Raw genomic sequence first — 16,417 nt, 5'->3', positions numbered from 1 at the left:
TTCCTTACCTTCCTTTCTCCTCCTCCATTTATTTTTCTCTTCTTTTATCTTGCATTCCCCAATTCTCCTTCTTCTTGACTTTCTCTCCTATTCCTATTTTCTTTTCTATTTATCCTCCTGCTTATTGTCTTTCATCGTAATCTCTTTCTCCTTTTCTTCCATTTTCTTCTTTCTAATCTTCTCTCTACTTTGAGAAGTTGCTGTTGTCTTTCCTCTCTGCTGTTGAGTCTTTTGTCTTCTCTTTGTATTGTTTCTTCTTGGACCTTACCTCACTTTTGTTCTCTGTGTTTTAGTGAGCTGATCTTCTTCCAGATATTTTCTCCTTGGTATTTCTTATCCACACTGGTATTTTTTTAATATATTCTTTATTATTTTGTAAGTGAAAAATGAACAGAGGAGTGAACAATCACATTGATACAAAATGCTACATGTGTACAAACAGAAAACAAGAAATCAATTATAAAATGTAACAATATAATATGGTGCTAATCCACTCAATCATTAAAGCTTAAAGGAGTTGTCTTTTAATACTTTTCTCTTTCTTGTAAAGGGTCACACATGTGGAAACGAATAAACACACTAATAGTCACCCTCCCCAGGTCCAGGAATTTCTTTCCATCTCGCTCTGGTCTTTAGTATTTATTCTCTGCAGCTCTGATGTCAAGACTATCAGGCACATGACGGCAGCAGCCAATCAAGTTGCTAAACCCAGTGATTGGCTGCAGTGGTCACATGCACTAGAGTCATTACAGCAAAGCTACAGTCAGTAAATAAAAATGGAGCCAAAGGACAGCACTGGACCTGGGGAGGGTGAGTATTAGGATGCTTATAATTTTTACGTGCAAGCCTCTAGAAGAAAAAATAATTATTCCCAGACAATCCTTTTAAGTAATGAGTACAGGTCATCATGGCTCCCAAGTGAAGCCAGTGCTGTCATGCCCACCTACTGTGCACTGAGCACCTAATTTGCATATTAATTCAGACTATTTTCTGTGGACAAATGGAGAAATTAAAATCTGTCAAAGTTTTTTGAGGACGTTTGCATTTAAAACATTTAGCGTGCAGTAAGAAAAAGGCCTTTATATTTAAAGAGGACGCGTCACCAGGTCAGAAGGAAGCAGGTTCTTATCCGGTATAATTCCCGCTGATTCCCTGAATATTACACTTTTTTATTTTTTCTAAAATCCGACATGTTTCCAAAGATATGTGTCTTTTTATTTAGTGCTAATTTTTATGGTCTTTATCAAGAGGGCGGTGCTCACAGGGAAATTATGCAGAGCAGCTCAAGACACGCCCCCAGAAAAAAATCGTATCAGTCACGCCCACTTGGTAAAAACCATAGAAATCAGAATTAAATAAAAAGCCACATCTCTGGAGTCATACGGCGGATTTTAATGACTGGAAAAATGGCATACTCAGAGGAGCAGCGAGGATAAAAGAACAAAAACTGACGGATTTTGACCTGGTGAAAAAAAATTGGTAAAAAAATTCAAAACTTAGTAAAAAAAAAAAACTAAATAAATGTGTCTGTATCTCCTTTCTCTCAGACGCATAACTTTTTTTTATTTTTCCATCTATGGACACGTGTGGGCTTGGTTTTTGTCTGACGAGTACATTTTTTGTGGGGTACATACCATGATTTCATTACTTTTTGCTGCATTATTTTGTGGAGCCATAAAGACCATAATACAGCAGGAGCTTTGTTCCCCAAGCTAAACAAAAAGCCCTGAATATAATTAATGAAAAATATAGGGGTTCACATACTTATAATGAATTAATAATATGTCTGTTTCAGAGAAAAATGAAGCTTTTCGACTTCCTGTGCTTCAGCCAAGCTCTGCTTTGTGCACTTGTGTATGGTCACCATGGAGGACCACATGATGATGACCATGAGCACCATGACCAACCCCACCACAAAAGTGAATCAGAAGCTTTGCGACGGATATCCAGAGCAAACCTCAAGTTTTCCTACGACCTCTTCGATGAACAGATTGACACTTACCCCGATGACAACTTTTTCTACTCCCCGATGAGTATCTCAATAGCATTTTCTTTACTCTCACTTGGTGCCAAGTCCAAGACCCTCAGTCAGATTCATGAAGGATTTGGTTACAACACATCCTTGATCTCAGAGGAAATGATCCACAAAGGCTTCCATAATCTTGTAAAAATCATCAAAGAACAAAAAGATGGATTTAAGCTAGACATCGCCAATGGGCTCTTCATTGATAACAAGCTGAATCTTCTAGAAAAGTTCATAGACGACGCCAAGAAATTTTACCGATCGGAAGCCATTGCCACCGACTTCCACAAAGGACAAGAAGCCATAGAACAAATCAATAGTTATGTGGAGAAGAAAACCAATGGGAATATTAAAGATCTCTTAGACAATCTTGATCCGCTGACGGCTCTGGTTATCGTCAGCACAATATTCTTCAAGGGTAAGGAGCAAAACTATTATCAATTGATTTTAGGAAGTGAGTATATCAAATATGGCTGCTATGGGGGTCAAGAGAGATGGAAGCCCCTATTTCCTCTAAAAACCATAGCAGGACTCCATATGCAGCACAAAGTACAGAAGAGAACATAGCATGTTTTTATTTTCTACTGGGCTCTTCCTCATTAAAGGGGTTTTAGTAATTAATGGGGGTTGAATTCCCTTCACCTTCATCAGCTAAATGAAAGAGGCAAAGTTGCTCCGTTGAGTGTTGCGTTCCCTGTTTTGTTTACCAGCCATGGTCCTGGATATTTGGTAGTGACCATTCCTGGTGCCTGAGATCAGTCCCAATCAAGTGATTGAGCTGTTGGATCGAGCACAGTCACTACTAAATGTCCAGGACCGTGCCTGGTAAACAATGACTCGGGCATGGAACTTGCTGGAGTGCCACAATCTCAAGGAGGAGCTGGGAGTGAGACCATTGGTGATCAGACTTAATGACCTATTATAAAGGAAAAGTATCAATTTTATAGAATCTGAAATTCCCCAATAAAGAAATGTAAGGACAGAGTTACTTATATGTAAAGAAAAGCAACAGGTTTCACATCACAGGGAAACAAAAAGAGAAAGAATGAAAACTTTGGAAGATCAAAAATTTAAAAAACTGCAAAAATATAACAAATGCTAAATAAGTAATAAGTGAAATACTGGTGGGATTTCTTGTAGGATCCTGGGTAGAAGCATTCAATGTAGATCATACCAGAGAAGAGGACTTCCATGTGGATGAGAACACAGTAGTGAAGGTGCCGATGATGACCAGACATGGAGAATATATCACGGGTTATATTTCTGAGACTGAATGCACAGTGGTCGAGGTCCCCTACAAAGGAAACATCACAGCAATATTTATGTTACCAGATAAAGGGAAACTGCATGATGCTGGAAAAGCTTTTCAGAATCTGACAGAAGAGGCATGGAACAACGCAATGAAATCAAGGTAACAAAGGACGAAACACTATACGATTTCATTGTACACATTCACTATGTACAGAACTGACCACATATTATACTCCAGAGCTGCACTCACTATTCTGCTTGTGCAGTCACTGTGTACATACATTATATTACTGATCCTGTACTGATCCTGAGTTACATCCTGTATTATACTCCAGAGCTGCACTCACTATTCTACTGGTGCAGTCACTGTGTACATACATTACATTACTGATCCTGAGTAACATCCTGTGTTATACTCCAGAGCTGCACTCACTATTCTGCTGGTGCAGTCACTGTGTACATACATTACATTACTGATCCTGAGTTACATCCAGTATTATACTCCAGAGCTGCACTCACTATTCTGCTGGTGCAGTCACTGTGTACATTACATTACATTCCTGATCCTGAGTTACATTCTGTATTATACTCCAGAGCTGCACTCACTATTCTGCTGGTGCAATCACTGTGTACATACATTACATTACTGATCCTGTACTGATCCTGAGTTACCTCCTGTATTATACTCCAGAGCTGCACTCATTATTCTGCTGGTGCAGTCACTGTGTACATACATTACATTACTGATTCTGAGTTACATCCTGTATTATACTCCAGAGCTGCACTCACTAGTCTGCTGGTGCAGTCACTGTGTACATACATTGCTTTACTGATCCTGAGTTACATCTTGTATTATTCTCCAGAGCTGCACTCACTATTCTGCTGGTGCAGTCACTGTGTACATACATTACATTACTGATCCTGAGTTACATCCTGTATTATACTCCAGAGCTGCATTCACTATTCTGCTGGTGCAGTCACTGTGTACATACATTACATTACTGATCCTGATTCACATCCTGTATTATACTCCAGAGCTGCACTCACTATTCTGCTGTTGCAGTCACTGTGTACATACATTACATTACTGATCCTGTACTGATCCTGAGTCACATCCTGTATTATACTCCAGAGCTGCACTCACTATTCTGCTGGTGCAGTCACTGTGTACATACATTATATTACTGATCCTGAGTTACATCCTGTATTATACTCCAGAGCTGCACTCACTAGTCTGCTGGTCCAGTCACTGTGTACATACATTGCATTACTGATCCTGAGTTACATCCTGTATTTTACTCCAGAGCTGCACTCACTATTCTGCTGGTGCAGTCACTGTGTACATACATTATATTACTGATCCTGAGTGACATCTTATACTATACCTCAGAGCTGCTCTCACACTTCTGCTATCTACAAGCTTTGCCTGGTATTGCTATTCATCCTGGTGAAGGTTAGTTGCTCGGTATGGTTTTTGCAGATGAAAATTAGCCTGTTATTACTGTAATGGCACAATTAAGATCTTATGATTGCAGTGTGACCATGGACTTTTTAGAGAGACATTTCTATGACATAATGAGACTTTTATCCTTTTGCACAGAGAGATTATTCTATCAATTCCGAAATTTTCCATTTCTGGTGAACTTGATCTTGTGAAGGAACTAAAACACTTGGGTATCACAGAGGTATTTTCTGACCACGCCGACCTGTCCGGGATTACGGGAGACTCCAGGTTAAAAGTGTCAAAGGTAAAATTAATTTGGGTTTGAGCAATGAATCATTTTTCAGGGACTGAATCTCCTTAATGAGACCGACTGGAAGCACATTGGCAATGCTCCATGGGGAAAACTATGCAAATTAGTTCACCCCTATCAACATAATTTGTCAAAAAAATAAATTTTTATTATAATAGGTTGTCCAAAGATTTAAGCATCATTTCTGCTGCAGCTGAAGGAGGGGTCAGTTGCATCCTGTATTCACTGCAGCTGATTCTTGGGGGGTCTTGCGGGAGGGAATGTTCTTAATTTGCCCACCCCCTTAAAGACTCAAGACAAGAGCAAATGATCTATGTTTTATGACTTTTCTGCTCTCAACCTCTATAGGCTGTGCATAAAGCCGTGCTGAAAATGGATGAGGAGGGAACAGAAGCCTCTGCTGCCACAGCCGTTGGAGTAACAAAGCTCAGTCTCCCACAACACATCAAAATAAACCGTCCGTTCTTAATCTCCATCTTCAGGAAAGATATTTCTTTGGAAGTTTTCAGCGGAAAAATAGTAAACCCAACAAAATAGAATGAGACCCGATGTGTTCCTCACATAATAAAGTGCTTCATCTATTCTCCGTGTCTGTGCCGTCCTTGCTCCAGTCTTGTATTATCAGGGTGACACGTCTAGACAGCTGCACTGATAACATGATGCACATCGCTCCATGACTGTTGCCGCCAATGTCACTGTCCTTAGCGGTCACTTATACATGTGAGTCCAATGATTGGCTGCAGTGGTCACATGGATGCTCAGTAGGTGACAGCTGCAGGAAGTATGTAGATGTAAGGTGCCCCAGCGAGGTAGTCGTGGGCGAGTTGTAGCCCCTGCTCAGTCTTGCACCCTACAGACAATTCGTGTCCTCCCTCTGTTGTGTGGCTGTGTATGTTGTGCTCTCCACTTACTTCAAACCATCCTATCGCGGCTGTCTCCAGGCATTTCTCTTCTGGGACCAAGGCAGCAATAAACTCAGAGGACACAAGGTTCTTAACCAGAACTTGGACTTTACTTGGGGAAGAGGAATATGTACAGTATTTACAGGCAGATATAATGGATAAGTCCCGACGGGTAATTATCTCTCTCACAGGCGCCTGCAACATCTTCAGCCCTGCTTCCCTCTTTGAGTGAAGCATCTCAGTGACTCTATCTCTAGCCCAAGAGACTCTTCTGTAATACTAACAGTGATCTGGATCCAATCTCTCCCCCACGTCTTAGCCTGGAGTCCTATTTATCTTCTTCTGCTTCCTGCAGACAAGAAGTGCCCTGGGTCCTCAACACTTCCTTTGAGTTTCACCGGCCTTGCTAACAGGACTCTTGCTCTTGCGTAGTGAGACTTTTGCACTATTGATCCCACTGTCTGAAGGTATGGAGCTCCCGTCTACCATAGCAGCCACATATATTCAGGCTGCCCGTAATGGTCACTGTCCTATCTCTAACTGCCCTCTGGACACTAAAACAGAGGCTTTTTGCTAATGTGCCCACCCTCTGTGAGCTGTCATCACAGAACTTTAACCCATCACTGTCTATAACACTGCTAGCAGACTCAACCTGACATCTGCACCCAGGACAGTGGCATCTTGTGGCTAATTACAGGTTCTGCAGACCTCAAAGAACTATGCCAGAGCTAACCTCTTAGCTTGGCCTACCCATCACAAATACACATATCTATACACAGACACATTCAAATATGTATAAACAGAGCACATACATACAGACACGTGCATGCACAGAGCACATACATATAGACATATGGGTATAAACAGAGCCCCTTCGTACAGACACATGCACACAAAGAGCACTTACGTCCAGCACATATATACCTTCAAAAAATCCATACATTCTGATGTACTCACTTATATATACAACCGGATGACAGATGATGGGGATGGGAATGCGTGAAAAATAGCACTGCCCAGGAACCGATGCCACAAAGGGGTGATCTTGAAAATCTACATTTATTTACTATGCATTTCAAGGCTGTTCCAGCCTCTTCATCAGGCAAAAATATATATATAAAAAAAATCTTACTTACAGGCTATTATATACACCCACCTGGGTGTCCCCTGAGAAATCAGGTGCTCACATTCATTAATTGACAGCTGTGCTGCACCTCAAACCAGAGACTCTTAAAATGCCAAATGTAGAAAAATGTAGAAAAATACACATATAAATACACATATAAAATATACATATACAAATACAATGCCAATAACATATACCAGCAAGAGCCCATACACGCTGTTGTACTCACTAATATATACCTACCAGGAGCCCATACATCATGTTGTATTCATTAATTATACCTACCAGGAGCCCATACATCCTGTTGTACTCACTAATATATACCTACCAGGAGCCCATACATCCTGTTGTACTCACTAATATACACCTACCAGAAGCCCATACATCCTGTTGTACTCACTAATATATACCTACCAGGAGCCCATATACTCTAGGCTCAACCACACATACACACACAGATGGATATGAAGACAGGGACACCCAGACAATTGAGGGCTTATCGACACCAAGCCGCCTCCTCTTCAGCTCTTCTGACTCTCGCAGAGTACAGGACCTATAATGACATCATGGTCACATGACCAGTCATATGATCGTGATGTCATCAAACGTCCTGAAGTTCTGCAGAGTACAAGACTTGTGGTGAGCTGTGGTGAACAGTGATGGGCGAGCACTAAAATGCTCGGGTACTCGTTGCTCGGGTCGAGCACATTAGAATACTCGGCTGCTCGATCCGAGCAACGAGCCCAATGTAAGTCTATGGGAAACTCGAGCATTTTTCCGGCGGCTCCCCCCGGCGGTCTGCAGAGGGTCTAAAAAGGGAATAGTATGGGGAAGACCCCTGGAAGCATTTATGACTCCCAGGTCACTGCACTCAACAATGTTGTCAGAGTATTACGTCACAATAAAACATACAAAACGAAACCAAAATGGATTTTCCTGGGAAATATGTTAAGGAACATCCTTTCCAGGGTAATGACTTGTATATAAGGCAAAATAAATATAAAAAACAAAAATGCTCCTCCACACCTTGGGCTATGTTCACATGTAGCGTTTTTGATGTGTTTTTGCACTTTTGCATTGGTTTTAACCAAGAAAAATGCATTCACCAGGAAATGTCATTTTAACATTTTACAACCTTATCTGGCCATGTGGTGTGTGACACATCATCAGATACATGCATACAGTGCTGAAAAGATATGGGAACAGCATGCGGAAGACCCCTGGTAGCATCTCTGACTACCACGTCACTGTCTAAAAGTGTGCCCATCATAAGTGATCCTTGGCGCATGCGAAGATGTCTCCCGCCATGCACCTGTCATTGCAGACTTGCAACAATCACCGTCCATGTCCTTGTCCCAGTGCAGTGTTCAGTTGTCCATACGCCATTCCTTGGAATGCAAGCGCAAGTATGCAGCCAGCCACGCACCAACCCATAGGCTGCAATACTATATTGCCAAATTTTTGACAGCTGCTTGCACTTGAAATGGGGCCTTTTAGTCTTGTGGAGGCGGAAGCTGTCCACAATTTTATGGCGGCGGCGACCGGGTATCCATACCCGGTCCCCAGACGCCACTATTTGTCCCGGAGTCGTCTTCACCTTCCACAAGCCCAGGTCCTACAACATTACCCGTGCCCTCCCCAGTTTACTTACTGGGAAGGACTGCCTAACCACAAACATGTGGACAAGTGAATGTGGCCAGGGACAGTACGGAGCCAGTCCACAGCTTGTCGGTGAGTTGTAATTTCACCACAGCCATAATTTTTAGCTCGGTGAAAGGACTGACTTTTGGGAAACCGTATCTACTCCTTGTCATTTGGAAGTGCATTGAGCTGTAGGGTGGATTGCTGCTAAAGGGGAAAAAAAACAAAAGTCTTAATCTTCTTCTTTAGCGAGTGTGAACGAGCTGAGTGTGACCGGAGCGTAAATGCAAACAGAAGTAAGTGTGTGACTTGTGATCCAGTAACTTGGATTCAGGGAGTTTGGAAGGAAGGAATTTGGACTGAATTACTGTCTGTATTTTATTAATTCTTTACATTTATTTTTACTTAACATTTCTGTTTAGTGCAATCCCCATAAGGAAATGAGCTCCATTATTGACAATGCTATCCAGTGTACATCTTGCCACATGTATGCAATCCTTGAACAGCCGGTCGTGGGTGCATACTGCTGTGCGAGAGGTGTGCACGTTGTGCGTTTGGAAGCCCAGGTACTGGATCTAAATGAGCAGCTGGCAACAATGAGATCCATTGACAATATGGAAAGGAGTCTGCTGCTCACTGAGCAGCTGCTTACTGGGGTAGATGTGGGGGAGGGTGGTAGTAGGGAGCTGCAGGACAGTGAAGCAGCTAGCTGGGTGACAGTTAGAAGGAGGGTTAGAGGGAAGAGTGCCAGGGAGGCGAGTCCTGATCTGGCACACCCCATTAAGTTTTCAAAGTTGGCAGATGAGGGGGGTGTCAGTACAGGGGTAGCACTACTGCAGCAAGTAATGTCCTCTGAAAGCTGGAGGAGTGTCAGCTCCAGTAAGGGGGAAAATAGGAGAGCATGGTAGGCCAGGCAGGTGTTGTTAGTGGGGGACTCCATTATTAGGGGAACAGTTAGGGCAATCTGTCACAAAGACAGGGATCATCGAATAGTGTGCTGCCTACCTGCCGCTCGAGTCCGGCACATTGCTGATCAGGTTGACAGATTACTGAGAGGGGCTGGTGAGGACCCAGCGGTCATGGTGCACACTGGCACAAATGACAAAGTTAGAGGAAGGTGGAAGGTGCTTAAAGATGATTTCAGGGAATTAGGCTGCAAGCTTAAAGCAAGGACCTCCAAGGTGGTATTCTCTGAAATACTACCTGTACCACGGGCCATGCCAGAGAGGCAACGGGAGATTAAGGAGATAAATAAGTGGCTCAGGAATTGGTGTAGGAAGGAGGGGTTTGGGTTCCTTGAGAACTAGGCCGACTTCTCAGTCGGCTACAGGTTCTATGACAGGCTGCACCTCAATGGGGAGGGTGCAGCTGTGCTGGGGGAGAAATGTCTAGAAGGTTGGAGGAGTGTTTAAACTTGGGATTGGGGGGGAGGGTATTTATTTAATAGGTGGGGAAGATAGTGCAGATAGTGACCTGGGCACAAATAAAGAAATTGGGGGTGGGGTTAGAACAGTCAATATAGTAAGAAGGAATAGAAGTATAGAGAGATACATAGAATGCATGTACACTAATGCCAGAATCCTCACCAACAAAATGGAGGAATTAGAATAAATTTTGTTGGAAAATAATTATGACATGGCGGGGATATCTGAGACATGGCTGGACGAGAGCCATGACTGGACAGTTAATTTACACGGCTATAGTCAGTTCAGAAATGACAGTACAAACAAGCGAGAGGGGGGGGTGTTTATATGTAAAATCATCCTTAAAACCCATCTTGCGTGAGAATATATGTGAATCTAATGAAAATGTAGAGTCCCTGTAGGTGGAGATAAGGGGAGGGGGAAAAAATAATAAATTACTGATAGGGGTTTGTTATAAGTCTCCAAAAATAATGGAAGCTGCGGAGAATATCCTTGTAAAGCAAATAGAAGAAGCAGCGACTCAAGAAGTCATTATTATCTGGGACTTCAACTACCCTGAAATACATTGGGGAACAGAAACCTGTAGTTCTAGCAAAGGTAATAGGTTTTTGACAACTATGAGAGACAATTACCTTTCACAACTGGTTCAGGACCCAACAAGAAGGGAGGCACTGCAAGATCTAATATTAACCAACAGGCCAGACCGCATATCAAATATACGAGTTGCGGGTCACTTGGGTAATAGTGATCACAAAATAATACGTTTTCATGTAACCTTTAATAAGATGTGTAGTAGAGGGGTTACAAGGACACTAAACTTCAGGAAGGCAAATTTCCAACGGTTGAGAGATGATCTTTGTGCAATAAACTGGGACGATATCCTGAGACATAAAACTACACAAAGCAAATGGGAGACATTTATTAGCATCCTGAATAGGACCTGTGCACAATATATACCCTATGGGAATAAACATGCTAGAAATAGGAGGAAACCACTATAGCTAAATAGAGCTGTAAGGGGGGCAATATGTGCCCAAAAGAAAGCATTTAGAGAACTAAAGCAAGTAGGTAGTGATGAGGCATTAAATAAATACAGAAAATCTCGTAAATAAATTCTGTAAAAACCAAATCAAGGCAGCAAAGATTGAGACAGAGAGACTCATTGCCAGAGAAAGTAAAAATAATCCCAAAATATTCTTTAACTACATAAATATTAAAAAACTAAAAAATGATATTGTTGGCCCCCTTAAAAATAATCTGGGTGAAATGGTGGATGAGGATGGGGAAATAGCCAATATGCTAAATTATTTTTTTTCAACAGTATTTACACAAGAAAATCGCAGAAAACATGATTAGTGATGACAAAAATTCTCCATTAAATGTCACTTGCTTAACCCAGCAGGAAGTACGGCGGCATCTAAAATTCACTAAAGTTGACAAATCCTCGGGCCCGGATGGCATACACCTGCGAGTACTGCAGGAATTAAGTAACGTCATAGATAGACCATTATTTTTAATCTTTAAAGATTCCATAATAACAGGGTCTGTACCACAGGACTGCCGTATAGCAAATGTGGTGCCAATATTGAAAAAGAGGACAAAAACTGAACTTGGTAGAGCTTAACCTCTACTGTGGGTAAAATCCTGGAGGGTTTCCTAAAAGACGCTATACTAGAGTTTCTGAAGTGGAATAACCTCATGACCCAATATCAACATGGGTTTACGAGGGACCATTCCTGTCAGACTAATCTGATCAGCTTTTATGAAGTGGTAAGTTCTGGACTGGACTAAGGAAAAGCAGTGGATGTTGTGTATATGGACTTTTCTAAAGCTTTTTATACGGTTCCACACAAAAGGTTGATACATAAAATGAGAACAATGGGGATAGGGGAAAATATATGTATGTGGGTTAAGAATTGGCTCAGTGATAGGAAACAAAGGGTGGTTATTAGAGTTGAGCGAGCATGCTCGTCACTACTCGGTACTCGCCCGAGCATCTCACTACTCGGGATGTTCGGCGAGCACTGAGCATTTCCGGGGTACTCGGGCGGGAGCTCGGATCTCCGCCTTGCACGTTTGGCGCTCTTTACAGAGCCAATGAACATGCAGGGATTGCCAGCCAGTCACTGTAATGCCGCAGCCATGTTGTTTGTGGGCATTACAGTGATTGACTGGCTGCACAGCGTCACCTCGAGTATTTAAAACCGGGTGCCGCCATCTTGGACACAGTCGCTCCGGATCAGACAGAGTAGGGTCAGTGCTGCTGAGCTAGGGAGAGATTTATACTCCGAAATAGTTAGTGTAGGGTCTCTAAAGCCTGCCAAATCAGACAAACAGTCCTTCTCAGGACTAATATCCATCCCAGATATCAGGCAGGCAGGCAGGCTGTATAGGAGACGCAGCGGTTATACCAGCAAATGCTGCATTACAGTCCTGTGTGCTCCTGTTGGTCAAATTGCTAGACTTATCACCCTTGTCTCAGGGGCCTGGAAAAATTATATTTTTTTTCATCTAAATCCTGTATTTTTTTTTTCCTCTGTCAGACTGTCAAAATACACGTCTTATTAACCATTTGGTCTCCCCCCCCCCAAAAAAAAAAAATTGAGTGTGTCTGTGACTGTTCAGACACCAATATATCTGTTTAAAAGTGTCTGGTGTAGGCCAGAAAAATATAACTGTGGTTTTGCAGTTCCACTGGTCAAATCTCTGTATTATCTTGTATTTGGCATTTTTTGCCGTAAAAAAAAACGTAATAGTGTCTCCCTGACTGGTCAGACACCAATATAGCTGTTTAAAAGAGTCTGGTGTAGGCCAGAAAAATATAACTATGGTTTTGCAGTTCCAAGGGTGAAATCTCTGTATTATCCTGTTTTTGCCATTTTTTACGTAAAAAAAAAACTGTAATAGTGTCTCCCTGACTGGTCAGACACCAATTTATCTGTTTAAAAGAGTCTGGTGTACGCCACATAACTATAACTGTGGTTTTGCAGTTCCACGGGTCAAATCTCTGTATTATCCTGTTTTTTGCATTTTTTGCCGTGAAGAAAAACAGTAATAGTGTCTCCCTGACTGTTCAGACACAAATATATCTGTTTGAAAGATTCTGGTGTAGGCCAGAAAAATATAACTGTGGTTTTGCAGTTCCATGGGTCAAATCTCTGTATTATCCAGCTTTTGGTATTTTTTCCGTAAAGAAAAACAGTAATAGTGTCTCCCTGATTGTTCAGACACAAATATATCTGTTTGAAAGATTCTGGTGTAGGCCAGAAAAATATAACTGTGATTTTGCAGTTCCACGGGTCAAATATCTGTATTATCCAGCTTTTGGTATTTTTTCCGTAAAGAAAAACTGTAATAGTGTCTCCCTGATTGTTCAGACACAAATATATCTGTTTGAAATATTCTGGTGTAGGCCAGAGAAATAGAACTGTGGTTTTCCTCTTCCAGGGTTCTAATCTCCTTTTTATTACCCTTTTTCCATTGATAGTGCGAGTGTAAGCTGTTTTACTTAATTTACAATGGGCAAGGCGCGTGGCAAGGGACGTGGAACTGGACGTTCTGGTGATGGTGCGTGTAGAGGACGAGGCCGTGGCCAAGGTGAAAATGTGCCACAACCAACAGCCACATCTTCTCACTCCCACTTCTTGACCGAATAACTAGGGAAGCACACTACAACACCAGTATTGCGAACTGATCAGTGTGAACAGGTTATTAATTGGATAGCAGATAATACTTCCAGTTACCTGGGCACCACCACCTCCGGTATGTCCTCCACAAGGTCAGGTTTTAGTAGCCGTGAGTCTCGACCGCATACTCCTCCTCACCCTGATGCTCCTTCCTCCCACCATGCCGAGTGTCATCAGACAGCAACTGATCCCACACTTGGACACTCTGAAGAGCTGTTCACTGGTCCATTTCCATATTTGTGCCCCTCGCCTGCTCCGCTTGAAGTGGTGGAAGAGGAGATCCCATGTAGTGATGCCCAAATATTTGAACAGACACGGCCAGAGGAAGTCGACGCTGGCAATTTGTCACAAGAGGTGGACGATGACGAGACACAATTGCCACGAAGTGAGGAGGAGGATCGTGGTGCGCAAGTGGAAGAGGAGGAGGTGGTGGATGATCTAGTAACTGACCCAACGTGGCAGGAGGACATGCAGAGTGAGGCCAGCAGCACACAGGGGGAGGGAGGCAGAGTACCACAACAGGAAGGAAGAAGCAGTGTGGTGGCCGCACACAGAAGGCGGGCAACAGTTCCCCGTAACACCAACATGAGGGACATTGCCAGTACAACCGGTAGGTCTTCCAGAGTCTGGAATTTTTTTAAAGACTCTGCTGATAACCCCAAAAAGGCCATTTGTACCACCTGCCATGCCAGCATCAGCAGGGGTGACAAAACTACCAGCCTGACCACCACCAGCATGATCAGGCACATGGCAGCAAAGCACCCGACTTTGTGGGGCGAACCCCAGGGTCCACGACCAGTGTCAGCGGGTGTCACCACTGCTTCTTCCGCTGTTGTGTGTGTAATAGAACCCCCTGTTGTGCGTGCAAGGCAATCCCCTGTCCATACTGCATGCAAAGATGCCCCCTCCTCTCAGTCTTCACTTGTTATGGCAGTTTCTCAAGAAACAGCATCAACGTCCACATCCACGTCCCACCGCAGAGTTCAATTGTCCATATCCCAGACCTTTGAACGAAAGCGCAAATTTGCAGCCAACGCCCCACAGGCCACAGTCCTAAATTCGCACATTTCACGACTGCTTGCGTTGGAAATGCTGCCTTTTAGGCTGGTGGACACGGAATCCTTCCGCAACCTTATGGCGGTGGCCTCCCTCGGTACTCGGTCCCCAGCCGACACTATTTCGCCCGGTGTGCCATCCCCACACTACACAAGCACGTGTCCCAAAACATCTGCCGTGCCCTCAACAACGCAGTTACTTGGAGAGTCCACCTGACAACGGACACGTGGACAAGTGCTTGTGGCCAGGGACGGTACATCTCCCTGACGGCACACTGGGAAAACATAGTGTAAGCCGGGTCCCAGTCGGACCTTGGGACTGATCCCATCCTCCCCACACCTAGGATTGCGGGCCCTATGTCAGTCAGAGTTGCCCCCACAGTGTACAGATCCTGCACCTCTTCCTCCTCCTCATGTTCAGCCTCCATCTCAGATATATCCACATCAGTTACAAGCTGGAAGCACTGCAGTATTGTCTCAGCCAAGCGGCAACAGGCTGTGCTGAAACTCATAAACTTAGGTGATAAACCTCACTATGCTTGTGAGTTGTGGACAGCTGTGAAAGAGCAGGCAGATCTGTGGCTGAAACCGCTGAACCTACATCCAGGCATGGTCGTGTGTGACAATGGCCGTAACCTGGTGGCGGCTCTGAGGCGAGGCGAGATCACACACGTACCATGCCTGGCTCATGTGCTTAACCTCGTGGTTCAGCAGTTTCTTAAATAATACCCAGAGTTGCCAGATCTGCTTGTTAAAGTACGCTGCCTGTCAGCTCATTTTCGCAAGTCAGCTACAACTTCTGCCGCCCTTGCTGTGTTGCAGCAGCGTTTGCAGCTTCCGGCACACCGACTGGTGTGTGATGTCCCCACATGTTGGAACTCTACCCTCCACATGTTGCAAAGGAATTGTGAGCAGAAGAGAGCAGTTGTGGAGTACCAGATGCAACAAGGCCGTCGATATTCAGGTCAGACTCCACACATAAGACTAGAGATGAGCGTTGTTCGACTCGAACTGTTCGCCAATCTCAAATTCGAGCTGTTTTGGGCGGTGTTCGAGCCATTCGGCGAACACGAACGATTTGAGAAAAATTCGGCTGTTCGAGGTTATGTTCGATAACTGTTCGTGCACCAAAATCATAACTGGATTTTTTCTCAGTAATGATGAAAATTAATGTTAATACGCAGTTTGAGTGTACAGCAGGGTGGGGGGAGGGGCAGGGGATGGATCTCTGCAGGAATAATGAAGATCTCCATTTTTTTTTCTCTTTCCCGCATTTACAGTGGGGAGGTGCAATCTGTCAGCCTATCTGCAGCGCACACACGGAGCGAAGTGCTTTTTTTCACACAAGCAAGGGCATGTGTCATTGGCAGTGTATGTCACATGTCCTTGCCCTATAAGACCAAGCCATTTTCCCCGTCGCCACCATTTTCTCACTGCTGCAGCTGCGTGTTAGACGGCACCGCTGTTGCTGTGTGCGCTATACCTTGTTAATTTCAAGCCAATTTTCGCACAAATCTACAGATAGCTTGGGAGTAGGGAATAGTTGTGATTGCAG

At 43.6% G+C, this 16,417-nt stretch overlaps 1 protein-coding gene across 2 annotated transcripts in view; it reads left to right on the top strand.

Moving 5' to 3' along the window:
* Positions 1 to 16,417, top strand: part of LOC141153489 (alpha-1-antitrypsin-like) — a 390,164-nt gene that overhangs the window by 1,322 nt on the left and 372,425 nt on the right. Inside the window, exons 2-5 of one of the 2 annotated variants that reach the window (XM_073638326.1) lie at positions 1,796 to 2,441; positions 3,164 to 3,434; positions 4,875 to 5,022; positions 5,377 to 5,610. The exons of the other annotated variant lie outside the window; for it this stretch is intronic. Of the exons in view, the coding sequence (XP_073494427.1) occupies positions 1,802 to 2,441; positions 3,164 to 3,434; positions 4,875 to 5,022; positions 5,377 to 5,565 (1,248 nt within the window). The 5' untranslated portion in view covers positions 1,796 to 1,801 and the 3' untranslated portion in view covers positions 5,566 to 5,610. Of the gene's footprint in view, positions 1 to 1,795; positions 2,442 to 3,163; positions 3,435 to 4,874; positions 5,023 to 5,376; positions 5,611 to 16,417 lie in introns of those variants that run through there. 2 annotated transcript variants of the gene reach the window in all.

The sequence above is a fragment of the Phyllobates terribilis genome, unplaced genomic scaffold, assembly GCF_046119375.1.
Source record: "Phyllobates terribilis strain yellow unplaced genomic scaffold, ASM4611937v1 Scaffold_7__3_contigs__length_470593459, whole genome shotgun sequence".
Classification (NCBI taxonomy): Eukaryota; Metazoa; Chordata; class Amphibia; order Anura; family Dendrobatidae; genus Phyllobates; species Phyllobates terribilis.
This window is presented reverse-complemented; position numbering and strand designations above follow the sequence as displayed.